This window comes from Haliotis rufescens, unplaced genomic scaffold (genome assembly GCF_023055435.1).
Source record: "Haliotis rufescens isolate VD_foot unplaced genomic scaffold, xgHalRufe1.0.p SCAF_22, whole genome shotgun sequence".
Lineage (NCBI taxonomy): Eukaryota > Metazoa > Mollusca > Gastropoda > Lepetellida > Haliotidae > Haliotis > Haliotis rufescens.
The window spans coordinates 5,636,700-5,650,618 of NW_025963913.1; the positions used below are offsets into that span (position 1 = coordinate 5,636,700).

The 13,919-nt window shown below is 41.2% G+C and overlaps 2 protein-coding genes across 2 annotated transcripts; both read left to right on the forward strand.

Annotated features, from left to right (window-relative positions):
- The first annotated feature begins 4,494 nt into the window (after positions 1–4,494).
- Positions 4,495–7,982, forward strand: LOC124136277 (caveolin-1-like). The gene is made up of 2 exons (XM_046502148.2): positions 4,495–4,678; positions 7,309–7,982. The coding sequence occupies exons 1-2, from the start codon at positions 4,622–4,624 to the stop codon at positions 7,639–7,641; spliced, it is 390 nt and encodes a 129-aa protein (XP_046358104.1). The 5' UTR covers positions 4,495–4,621; the 3' UTR covers positions 7,642–7,982.
- A 2,714-nt stretch (positions 7,983–10,696) lies between these two features.
- LOC124136398 (caveolin-1-like) lies at positions 10,697–13,919 on the forward strand. The gene is made up of 2 exons (XM_046502328.2): positions 10,697–10,880; positions 13,259–13,919. Exons 1-2 carry the CDS (start codon positions 10,824–10,826, stop codon positions 13,589–13,591), a joined length of 390 nt encoding a protein of 129 aa, XP_046358284.2. The 5' UTR covers positions 10,697–10,823; the 3' UTR covers positions 13,592–13,919.

A 13,919-nucleotide genomic window follows, 5' to 3' on the forward strand; every position in this document is an offset into this window, starting at 1 on the left:
CTGTTGCTGTTGTAATGACTGTTGTTGTATTGACTGTAGCTGTTGTAATGACTGTTGTTGTATTGACTGTTGCTTTTGTAATGTCTGTTGTTGTATTGACTGTTGCTGTTGTAATGTCTGTTGTTGTATTGACTGTTGCTGTTGTAATGACTGTTGTTGTATTGACTGTAGCTGTTGTAATGACTGTTGTTGTATTACTGTAGTGGTGTAATGACTATTGCTGTTGTAATGACTGTTTCGGCTGACTGTTGTTGATTTTATACCGGCTGTTGTTATAATGGCTGTTGCTCTTGTATTGACATGGTGGTGATGTTGTTATGGCAGTTGCCAGGACAGTCACAACTGGGGAACTGGTTGGTTGTGTGTCTCCTCTGGGTGACGTGGCGGTGATGTTGTTATGACGGTTGCCTGGACAGTCACAACTGGGGAACTGGTTGGTTGTGTGTCTCCTCTGGGTGACGTGGCGGTGATGTTGTTATGACGGTTACCAGGACAGTCACAACTGGGGAACTGGTTGGTTGTGTGTCTCCTCTGGGTGACGTGGCGGTGATGTTGTTATGACGGTTACCAGGACAGTCACAACTGGGGAACTGGTTGGTCGTGTGCCTCCTCTGGGTGACGTGGCGGTGATGTTGTTATGATGGTTACCAGGACAGTCACAACTGGGGAACTGGTTGGTTGTGTGTCTCCTCTGGGTGACGTGGCGGTGATGTTGTTATGACGGTTACCAGGACAGTCACAACTGGGGAACTGGTTGGTTGTGTGTCTCCTCTGGGTGACGTGGCGGTGATGTTGTTATGACGGTTACCAGGACAGTCACAACTGGGGAACTGGTTGGTCGTGTGCCTCCTCTGGGTGACGTGGCGGTGATGTTGTTATGACGGTTACCAGGACAGTCACAACTGGGTGAACTGGTTGGTTGTGTGTCTCCTCTGGGTGACGTTGCGGTGATGATGTTATGACGGTTGCCTGGACAGTCACAACTGGGGAACTGGTTGGTTGTGTGTCTCCTCTGGGTGACGTGGCGGTGATGTTGTTATGACGGTTACCAGGACAGTCACAACTGGGGAACTGGTAGGTTGTGTGTCTCCTCTGGGTGTCGTGGCGGTGATTTTGTTATGACGGTTACCAGGACAGTCACAACTGGGGAACTGGTTGGTTGTGTGTCTCCTCTGGGTGACGTGGCGGTGATGTTGTTATGACGGTTACCAGGACAGTCACAACTGGGGAACTGGTTGGTTGTGTGTCTCCTCTGGGTGACGTGGCGGTGATGTTGTAATGACGGTTACCAGGACAGTCACAACTGGGGAACTGGTTGGTTGTGTGTCTCCTCTGGGTGACGTGGCGGTGATGTTGTTATGACGGTTGCCTGGACAGTCACAACTGGGGAACTGGTTGGTCGTGTGCCTCCTCTGGGTGACGTGGCGGTGATGTTGTTATGACGGTTACCAGGACAGTCACAACTGGGGAACTGGTTGGTTGTGTGTCTCCTCTGGGTGACGTGGCGGTGATGTTGTTATGACGGTTACCAGGACAGTCACAACTGGGGAACTGGTTGCTTCTGTGTCGTCTCTGAGTGACGTGGCGGTGATGATACTTTCAACCACATGGTTGCAGTTAGCGACTGCTGTGACAAAGTTCAGAATTCACTGCCAGAGTGGGACAGCCGGCGACCTGATCATAACGTATTGATCTCATCACCGCGATGTCGAGTCGAGTCAATCTGATGTCTATTACTGCGATATCATCTATATGGGTCGGGTACCATGGAAGTCAATTAAAGCCTCTCTTAAGCTTTGATCTGGTTTGGTTTTCCACACGAGGCACAAACAGCACATATCCGGGCGTTGACGACAATTACTGCCAGTACTATATTGCTTTCTCGATTAAATAAGCACATCTCAAGGATCTAGTACAAATAAACACCTACGTAATAGAGTTATTCGCCATTTCATATAGGATTTAGATAGAAAAACTAATCACACTGAGTATGTGACCAGTCATCTGATGGCAATAAAGAATCAGGGACTACAGTTACTAGAGTTACTACAAGTTGAATACACAAGGTTAAATTAGCATATACAGAGCTGAAGTAGCATATGTAAAAGTTATAGCACGAGTTTAATCGTTGAAATGGTCAGACAAACCAGACATGATATGGAAAAAAGAAGTTCTGTCATTGTCAGTGGTGTTTAACTGACAATTCAGTTAATCAATACACGGAGAATGGAGACATGCTTTAAACAATGTTATAGTAGCGCGTACAGTGTTGAAACTTTATTGACAAATGTAGATTTGTTTGTTTATTTGTTGTTTAACGCCTCGCTCAGCAATTGTCCAGCTATATGACGGCGGTCTGTAAACTATCGTGTCTGGACCAGACAATCCAGTAATTGAATTCATGAGCATCGATTTACGCAATTGGGATACGATGACATGCACCAACCATGTCAGCGCGCCTGACCACCCGATCCCGTTAGTCGCCTCCTTTTAGTTGCTGAAGACCAATTCTCACCCGGGTCTTCACGGGTCGAACGTAACTTCAAATGTAGAGTGTTTCAAAATGAAATGGATGGCAGCCACCTTGACTTCAGGATTTCAAATCATTACATGTGGTGGTGTCTTTAAGAAACAAGATAGTGCCTTGTTTCGTGTACAACGCCACAAATATGCTTGTGTTGATTGATCATATTCGTTCCTTGTGTATTTTGACGTTTTACAAGAGTGCACGTTACGGGGAGTCTTATTTCAATTTGTATCACACCAGTTATCCTGGCATATCTCATTGGAAACTGACACCTATATGGCCTTGGGTCACTGTAATATCAAGTGTACGTAGTGCATTGTACATGTATATTTCAGTAACTAATAGTACCTATAGCGACCTGCGTATATACTTAGTTTGCTTTGCATATACTTAAAACTTACCATGATGTTGTCATATAGTTTTTACACCCATACATTATACTGGCATCTCAGTTGATTTTAAACGTTTCTTTTTTGTATTTATTTATCAAATTTTACTTAGACATTTGCAGGACAAACACATCCATCGAGTAACAGGTGAGACCCGTAACAGGTTTTTCTACGACAGGGAGATCGCGCAATAGGCCTTTCTTCCACAGAGAGATCGCGTAAGAGGTCTTTCTACGACAGAGAGATCGCGTAAGAGGTCTTTCTACCACAGAGAGATCGCGTAAGAGGTCTTTCTACGATATAGTTATCCGTGACAGGTCTTTTTACGACAGTGAGATCGTGTAAGAGGTCTTTCTATGACAGGGGTGTGTGTGTGTGGGGTGGGTGGGGGGTGGGGTTTGGGGTGGGGGTGGGGGTGGGGGTGGGGGTGGGGGTGGGGTGGGGTGGGGTTTGTGTGTGTGTGTGTGTGTGGGGGGGGGCTATCGAGCCTTTCTACGACAGATAATGCGCGTGACAGGTATTTCTACAACACAAATATCGCATCACAGGTCTTTTAATGACATAAAGAACGAGTAACTTTCTACGATAGAACTTCCACGACAGAAATACCTCGATTTCTCGAAAGACTCGATAAGAACACATCCAAGACAAAAATATAGCAAATTTCTCACAACGTATTTCTGGATGTTCGTGAATTAAAGCGCCGGCTCTTTGTTGTCTGGCAGACACATTTCCGAGACGATGTTAAATTCTAACTCATTGAGGGGCCGACATTTACTCGCGGTTGTCATGGAAAGCAAGGATAGGATAATTACATCATTTCATGGGTAGTAGGTTTGTAAAATGTCATGGCGTTGTGGAAAGACCTCGGGGTCGTTGCGTTGAGAGAATAATTTCGACCTCCGCTTATTCTCAACTCTTCAACCAACCAACCAACCTCTGCCCTTTTGCAGCCATCCCACCTCTCTCTCTCTCTCTCTCTCTCTCTCTCTCTCTCTGATGATGATGATGATGATGATGATGATGATGATGATGCTTACTTGCACTGAAAATGGTTTTAACCAGATGTAACTACAAAAAGTTGGAAAGTTGGTTCAGCCCCTCTTGAGTCGATTGTGTTGAGTTGATGACCTCATGTCGTAGATACCATATGTCCCTCAATGTAAAAATTAAATATGATATGTTCTAAAGGATTGAACAGCATGAAAAATGTGTATCGTGCCTGAAAATATGCTCAGGCCAAAGTCACCTCGGGATCTGGATTGCTCCAACAACTACAACTCCTTATAATGTACCTTAACGCAAATATATACCTGATCTTGTCCCTTTGCTTATCAGAGACCGGAGTAGGGAATGTTTACCAAATCACTTAAAACTCTCAATCAACTCCCACTGGGGGGTAACCATAGCAGAGAGTTTTGAATAACCATCAAGCTAACAAGTGAATTCAGGGACATTGAAATTTGAGACAGGTCACGTGACCTGTCGTCTGCTGTAACGTCCATCCAAAGGGGTGTGGTGTGCTCCATTTTCGAGCTATTCGTAAACTTGGACACGTTGCTGCTTAGCAATCGGGGATAACAATTTTTGTTGGGGACATTTAAGGGCCAGTGTCAAGGCAAACGGCCTTAGTTTCAGCTTGACAGTCTCCGTGCAACAACTCGGTGTCAAGGGTTAATTTACTTGATAATCACCAAATCTCAAAATGGCAGAACTTGACATGATGAACAGGGATCCCAACAGTCTCAATGACCACTTGAAGGTACGTATTTAATAATAACAATGATTTGAAAACATGCATCAAAGTGCAAATTAAGTTTTGAACGTACATGTACTGCTTATATTCCCCTAATTACTCGCTGTATACAAAAATGGGAAATAAAAATGTTAAAGAAACTAAAAAAGAAACTAGATTTTCCATACGAAAAACGGATAGGATAAAATTGCTGGTTTGCTCAATATATTGTTTATTTGGATGGATTTTTTATTCGTCTTAAAAAGATATTTTTATTTAAAAGTGCAATATATGAAGGTTTCTCCGTCATGTATTGTAAAAGACTGTATCATTTTAATGACACACATATACTGCTCAACGATATATATGATGTCCACAAAAGTCAGACTTTTAATCAATAATATGTTCAATTCTCTTATCAGCCAGCATCGTGTCACGGGGGCATGTCAATCATTACATCTCGGTAACTAAACGTGATGGTTTAATGTGACTCTGTGGGTTTGCCTATATCAAATTTCCCTCCACGCCACACTTTGACATAAATCATCAACGCTATAGATACGTGATCGATCGTGCCAAGTGTCGAGTGAATGGTTCTGGGTGAATGCAGACGCACCCAGGCATACGAATCAATGAAACCTTATTGAAAGTAGCAGTACAAGAACTGGGTTACGGGTTGTGTTCTAGGATCGTGTATAATGTGTAGGTATTTCAGTAACGTATGGCCACGCATATTTGTATGCTGAAAGCTACCGAAAAATATGGATCAACAGTCAAAGAAATACAACAAGTTACTGGAGAGATTATGGAACTATTTATCAGGTTTCGGAGCAACATTAACAATTCCCGATTCTGGCATATCGTAATTAGTTGCTTACACTTGAGCACGTCTCTCAAATGACATAGTATGTACTGTTTTCTGTAAAATTGTTTTACCTTCAATTTACTCATATCTGTTACTGAAGACTTACAATAGATTTTCGATATATCATGCCATATATATATATATATTTTTCTAATATATTCAAAGTTTGGATCGTTTGTATATCGTTGTTACGTTGCTAGGGCCCTGTTGCCAATGACAACACAGTGATCGGCACGTAGGGACCGCAGGGGAATAGTGAAATGTATGTGTTATGATGGGTTTGTCAATAAAAGCTTTTGTCCCCCACTGGGGAAGTGCCCGGTCTTGTGTCTATGTAGACGAACTATGTGTGTAATCATAACTATAGTACGTCGCCCCTATGGGGAAAAGTCCTCCGACTTATAAGTGTTTCTTATGAAAAGACCTGGACAATATCTGGTGTTAATATGAACCCCAAATCACGTATTGGAGACCTATCTATATGCACGTATTTATGTGTTAGCTGTCCGCATAGTAATGTGTTAACTGTACACGCATTTACGTGTTAACTGTGCACATATTTATGTGTTAACTGTGCACATATTTATGTGTTAACTGTGCACGTATGTATGTGTTAACTGTGCACATATTTATGTGTTAACTGTGCACGTATTTATGTGTTAACTGTGCACGTATTTATGTGTTAACTGTGCACGTATTTATGTGTTAACTGTACATGCATTTACGTGTTAACTGTGAACGTATGTATGTGTTAACTGTGCACATATTTATGTGTTAACTGTGCACGTATTTATGTGTTAACTGTGCACATATTTATGTGTTTACATACAATCTACGCATTTGCGATTTGCGAGAATAAAAACTGCTTTTGATATATAGAAGCAATAGTAAAGCATTTTGAACCGAGAAGCCAGTGGAATACTTCATGCTGCTGAATTGTCTTCCTTCGTGTCTCCCTCTCTGGCCGATGTTGAACTGTTCGACCATGATAAGCTTGACCCAAGGTAAATGGAGTTGTTGATTGTCAGATATCTTCACTTACTGGGTTGATCAACTTGGTAATAAGCAGGAATGAGCAAGAGAGTGTGTTCTCACACTCTTCAAATAATATTGCTAAAAATGGCTGCACACAGTGTACCATGTTGGGAATCGAACCTGTGTCTTCAGTTTGACGAGTGAATGCTCTGCTGCCACAAGGGTAAAAAGACAATTTACCATATCATGCAGCACAGCGTTCAGTTGTCCAAACTGCGTATTATGATTCCGAACTGTGCTTGTGATGCCCTCGGCTTTGCCGCCTGCGTTAAGACGGCATGTCGTGATAGACGTGAAATGTTCAAAACGGTGTAACCTCCCTCATGCACCCAACCACACACTCTAGCCCATGCTGTTGGTAGTCCCCACTTAGGAAGGCAGTCATAGCGTACAAAAACGACATTTACACATAACTTGCAACACAAAAATGACACAGTTTATTAGTTCATCTTTAATCTGGCGTCAGAATTTCCTTAGGGTATTACGTTTAAATTTTGCTAGAACTACAAAACAGATCTTGGTAAGAAGGATGGACTGATTATTTTATTATATCCTTGCCGTTTTCTTGTCTTTTATGAACCATGCTTCTGCATTGTCCACGATGTCATTATGTTGTACTTCCCAAATCGAAAAAAAACCCTAGAATTCATCCCATTATACTTAGGCGTAATACAAATTGTTGTCCACAACCACATCTATCTTATTTCGTGACGTTGATATCTAGAGCTCACACACAACCTATTTCCCTTGTTTGCAGGTGATGTTCGAGGATGTTATCGGGGAGCCCGAAGGAGCCCACAGTGCAGATTGTGTATGGCGTAACTCCTACAAATGCTTCACCTGTGGCAAGAGCTGCTGTTACACCTTCCTCACCTTCATCTGTGCTATTCCCTTGTCTCTCTGCTGGGGATGCGAGTTCGCCATGATGTCCTTCCAACACATCTGGCAGTTCACACCCTGCCTCAGGATGTGCAGCAGCTATCTTGGATGCTACCAGAAATTCTTCGGCTCCCTCATCAACTGTTGTTTGGCTCCCATCTGCGAAGCATGTGGCCTGTGCTTCAGTAAAATCGCCGTCGCCAACAAATAACCCAAAATCTCATTAACAACGCTGCATCAAAATGCTCAGGTTCCTATTGGACGAGAATTGATCGTGAGGATGGAAGGGACATCGACTCTTGACTCTGACTATTTCTTGAAGTTCTGTCTCGCCGGTTGAGAAAACTGTCTTAACCCCAGAAACTGTGATATCTTTCCTTTACCCTTTGATATCCATTGTGTATATATATATATAACTGTTGTGTTCCATATACACGTGTATATGTACCTATCTTGTTTATTTCCTTTCTGTTGTTTGCTTTGACAATCAAATTTGAATCATATTGTACATAGATTATTGTCTGTACAATCCAAATAAATCTTTACTCACAAGTGTTATCTGGTAGATGGTGTTTTGGGGATAAACACGTAAACAGTAAAAGTAAATATTAAATAACAGAACATATATAGACAGCGCAAACATGTTTGCAGAAATATGCAAACAGATGGATGTTTCCAAAGAAATAAAGACACTTCATAAAACTCAGTAATGGTCATGACAAGTCTCTCTTGACAGTGTTTCTTCGACAGGCAGATCCCCTCACAGGTAACGCTGCGATCGGAAAACACGACAGAACGAACTCACCCCGACAGATACTTACAGTCGTTATTTTTCTATGAAATAAAAAAGTCCAGCATTTCACACGTTTTCAGTGCGAGTCAAACCTGAGTGATTAACGCACTCACTGAGGCACCACGTATTATCCTCGCGTATCCTATTTTCCAACAGTTAACACGATGTTGCTAATATGTTGATGCATGATTGAGTCAAAACTTAATTATTGTTTGTAGCGCTAGCTGATGTCTTTGGCAATATAATTCAGCTATATTCCTAAAGAAAAAAGATTCCACAACAAAAGGGGTGAAGTTCAGCTGCACTCGAGTGCCGTCACCTGTTTCCGCACACCTGATTGGTTTGGTACTTCAGTCAGGTCTATAATGGTTCGGCAAGTCTAGATTGCCTCAGCTTTGAAATTAAGGATTGCTCTGGGTTCTGTTTGGATTTTAGTTATTTTATTTTGGAGATATATATTATTTAAATGAGAAATCTTTAGTTCTGGGTCTAAATGTCAGTCTGAGGGCTTTCATGAATGAACAGCCCATGTTTGTCGTACAGTTTTCAACATAATTCTTGCAGCATTAAAATTCAAAATGTAACCAAAACCTATTTACAAAATCGGAATGTTGTGAATTTAGAGTGTTCACATTATTTGTCTCTGCCTCTTCATCATGACGCGGCAACCAAACTCTAAATGACTGCGGACTGTCCTGACGGGTGCTCAGTACTTTACATGAGCCAAATGTTGGCAGGCAGGAAGTGTGCACTGTCAGGTCGACAGCTGAGGACGTCACACCACTCGTTATAACAAATCACTGCCCATATGCCTGTTTTATATGCATGTGCATATACACATGTCCTAGCCCCAGCTCCATGGTAATCAAGGATATAATCATTTTTCAAAATTTCATCAGTAAGGAGTTTGTAACATATACGAATTTCCACTCGAAATCAAAGCCGTTTGGTTAAGAAGATTATGGAACGAGGACGATGGCATTGTAGATGTAGATACACTGGGGTCGGATCGCTGAGAGGAAGTGCCACCCAGACTGTGCTTCAAAATACAAGAGTATACTTTCCGTCCGTAAAACATGTGAATGTTTTTTTCACCCGACCGCCAGCAACGTTCAAGTCATTTCACGACAGCCTGTAAATAATCCAAACCAGTGCTTGATATTACGAGCAACGTCCCACGCAGTCGGGGTACGATGGCACACAATCAACCAGATAACCTAACCATACCACCCTAATCCATTTCAGTCGCCTTTGAAACAAATGTTACCCCCCCCCCCCCCCCCCCCCCCACACACACACACACACACGCACACGCACACGTCCCAACGTCCCAGCTGATGTGCATATACGACAGTAAGTGAGAGAGTTAGTACCTTAGTAGTAGAGTTTCCTACCTTGCAACTTAGATGTCACGTCGCTTGAACCACGGAAGGATTATGTACATAGTGTACCTACTACTCCATGGGTAATCGTTACCATGTTGTAGTGCTGCAAGAAATAGGTTTCCACATACATGCACCAGTCCAACCTCTTTAAAATGCAACAATTGTTCAGTGGTAGAAATCAACTCTGTAATGCAAAAGATAATTCAAGGTGTTTGATTAAATTTCAGATTGTGTACAACCTCTGTTTGTATTTCGCGGTCAGTGTACTACCACAGCTGTCCCGGAATCAAGATGATGATAGTGATGATCATTACTTAACACACTGATATATTAAGATAGCATTTTGTATATGGTTTTAACCTAAACGTTAAGAAAGGAAGGAAACACTTTGAAGTGGTTTTCAGGGATCAATTCATATAATTACAACGCCAATTTGCCTTTTGGCCAAATGGAATCTGGCCTAAACCGAGATTAGTTTTCCTCTTCGTTGACGTTTTATATTTCAAGTTGTTTAGCTGGAAAAGTTTTGGCCCCGTCCCTCTTGAGTCGATGTATTTGGTCATACCAGTGACCAGGCCATATGCCCTAAGTAAAACATATACTGTTTTATAAACGATTGAACAATAAAAAAGTGTCGACATACGTTTCATACGTGCAAATTATATACAGCTAGAAATACTTCCAACGGGATCTGGATTGTTTCCACACGTTAAACTGAAGTACCTTAACACAGTCATCTCCGTGTTCTTGACCTGTACTGATGGGAGACCGTATTTGCATATCTGTCACTATCAAGGAACTGAAGGGTAACCATAGCACACTAACGTATGGGGGCAACCTGCCATATTGTTTAAACTTTTCATGTATGGACAGTCATCATGCATATATTGCACAATGTCATTATGAATTTCACGAAACGCACTCACGTGTTCCGATGTGTATATTTACATAATCCTTGAATGATAATGCTTTCAACTTTAAGCTAAGTAAATTCAGATTGAACCGGTTAAGTGACTTTGTGTGGGATGTGCTCCATTTTCGAGTTATTCCTACACTCGGACACGTTGCTACTTGGCAATCGAGGAAAACATTTTTTGTTGGTGATATTTAAGAGCCAGTGTTGAGGTAAACAGCCTTAGTTTCAGCTGGACAGACTCCCTTCAACACCTCGTGGCAAGGATTTATTTTACTTGTTAATCACCGATCTCAACCAAAATGGCAGAACTTGACATGATGAACAGGGATCCCAACGACCTCAACGACCACTTGAAGGTACGTATCAAATAAAAACAATGATTTGAAGACATGTATCAAAGTGCAAATAAAATTTGAAGGATATATAAAGTAACCGTATCAAGTTTATACGAAACGAATAAAGTGAAAGTATTGATATGTTTAATCACTGTGTTAGTATGTTAATGTGTACTTTTGATCCAATTAATACTATTTTCTGCTCAAAGGTTTAAAATATGAGGTCATGTATAGGAAATATTTTTCTTACTTAAAGGTCTAAGATATATATGATATCCACCAAAGTCAGACGTTAATGCAATACTATGTCAAATCAATCTTCTTATCCGTCCACATTAATCCAAGAGATATGGACAATTAGATGCAACGAATGCCATAACTGAACTCATGGTTTAATGGTACTTTTTTTTATTTAATCTCGATCATAATTTCCCACAACTCCACACGGCACTCTGACATTAATCACCAGCCAACCAAAGATTCTGAATACATACGCGCCCGGGCCTAGGCAATCAACGAAGTCTTTATTGAAATTAGCAGTACAGGAACGTGGCAATAGGCTGTGTCCTGGAACCACGTATACTCAATGCAAGTATTGATACGAATATTAGAGTTGAAGAAATCCTGTACAGAAATAGAATTGGAATGAAATAGCTCCAATCGTCTAAGAGCACATAGTGATGAACATTTTTGACATTATTAATGAAAAGAATATGCGAACAAGATGAATACTGTCCTTATTCTGTAACCAGACATCCGCGGATTGGAGTGGTGTGCTAATTGAACATATTTCGGACAAACTTGGGCGCCGATGCCACATGATCTTGGGACTCGGCAAAGAGTTTTCACCCGAGAGTCGAACGCCCCAGGCTTATTAAGAACAGGGGTAGAATCTGAGGTCAAAGTGCACCAATACGATCAGTAACAGGGGAGGTTACTCAATATACTGACTCTACAACACCCTCATGAGCCTAGTCCCCATTGAACAGTTAATTAGCGTTGATAATTGATAGCGATGGACTGGAAGACAGGATTTAAAACTTAATACATTTATATGCTCTCTGCTTTATAACATTAAGTCACCTGATGAAGGAGTAAGTATATACTCCGAAACGTTGTGTTTTCTCATAATGAAAAAGTTGGCATTGATCAATTCTTTTTTCTTTAGACTCCTTAATGCTTTTGGAAATATGTTGCCAGTCCCCCATAAGTGGGTGACCCTTCAGTGGTTGCCCCACGTATATAATGTTTGGCTATTTCGGTGAGGTATACTTATTATAAGATGAGAATTCCCAAATGAATTTTATTCGACATTCACCAGATATTATGTTTGTGAAAAGAGTTAATGTTTAACTTTCATGATTCTAACATATTGCAATAGGTTATTTAACACGTGGGTGAGTCCATCAGACACATTATGTGAGTCTTTATAAAGTCCTCAATCTTTGCTTCATACCAAACAGTTTATGGCTGTTTTTCAATTGGTTGACTGATAAACAGTCAAACACTGTTGTACTGGGCCCTACATAATGCATCGCGTAATCCGAGGTTCGACACAACCGAAAATGAGGAATAAATAAGGAATACGCAGGGACCAAGCTATAAGTTCGGTGTTTGACTGTTTGACTGTTGGTATGAGCAAATAATTATAAGACTTTTATTTGCTGAAATACGTCCATTCTAGGGGAGCAACCATTGGATTTTCAAAGGTGGAGTGTGTGCTAAAACGTAACGAAGACCTGTTTTACTGAATTTCTTTTTTACATATACCTCGTATTGTCGGGAAAAAATAATGCTCCTTTTCTTTGCAGAGTTTATTAAAGTGTTCAAAGAATACAGTTCGTGATATTTCATTGCAAAAATATTTCTTCAGCACATTTTTATGTTGTAAAATATAATTGAGTTCCTAACACATTTAAAGAAAATGCCGCTCTCAAAATCCCGCCACCTCCACGCCGCAAATAAAATGCTTGCGCCCTAAGCGTTCGTTGCCACAACCAAATAAACAATATCTAATGTTCATCATAACATCAAATCACGTATTTTGAGACATATCTATATACATTTAGATAGTATGTATTAAAAGTGACACGTAATCTGCACACTTCGATTTGCGACAATCAAACGTGTCCCCGAAAAAAACCTTGTAAATATGTTTCGGTAGTCGGACGCGTTGTTTTTGTTCTGCAGACATCTAGAATTAACCGACTCCAGGGCCATTAAAGTAAAGTATATTGAACCAGGAAGGGAGTTGGAACAAGCAGGATGGACAGATCATCTAGGACGTTTTCATTCTTTTTGTTATTATTGTCATTTTATTCTCAACGATGGCGGTGTGTGTTGAAACCTGTAAATAAAACGAGTCACAAAATCCTAAATATTATTTCCCTTGTTTGCAGGTGATGTTCGAGGATGTTATCGGGGAGCCCGAAGGAGCCCACAGTGCAGATTGTGTATGGCGTAACTCCTACAAATGCTTCACCTGTGGCAAGAGCTGCTGTTACACCTTCCTCACCTTCATCTGTGCTATTCCCTTGTCTCTCTGCTGGGGATGCGAGTTCGCCTGTTTGTCCTTCCAACACATCTGGCAGTTCACACCCTGCCTCAGGATATGCAGTACCACGCTTGGATGCTACCAGAAATTCTTCGGCTCCCTCATCAACTGTTGTTTGGCTCCCATCTGCGAAGCATGTGGCCTGTGCTTCAGTAAAATCGCCGTCGCCAACAAATAACCTTCCTCCTCATTAGCGATGTTGCATCAAAATGCTCAGGTTCCAATTGGACGAGAATTGATCGTGAGGATGGAAGGGACATCGACTCTATTTCTTGAAGTTCTGTCTCGCCGGCTGAGAAATCTGTCTTCCCCCCAGAAACTGTGATATCTTTCCTGTACCCTTTGATATCCATTGTGTATATATATATAACTGTTGTGTTCCATATACACGTGTATATGTACCTATCTTGTTTATTTCCTTTCTGTTGTTTGCTTTGACAATCAAATTTGAATCATATTGTACATAGATTATTGTCTGTACAATCCAAATAAATCTTTACACACAA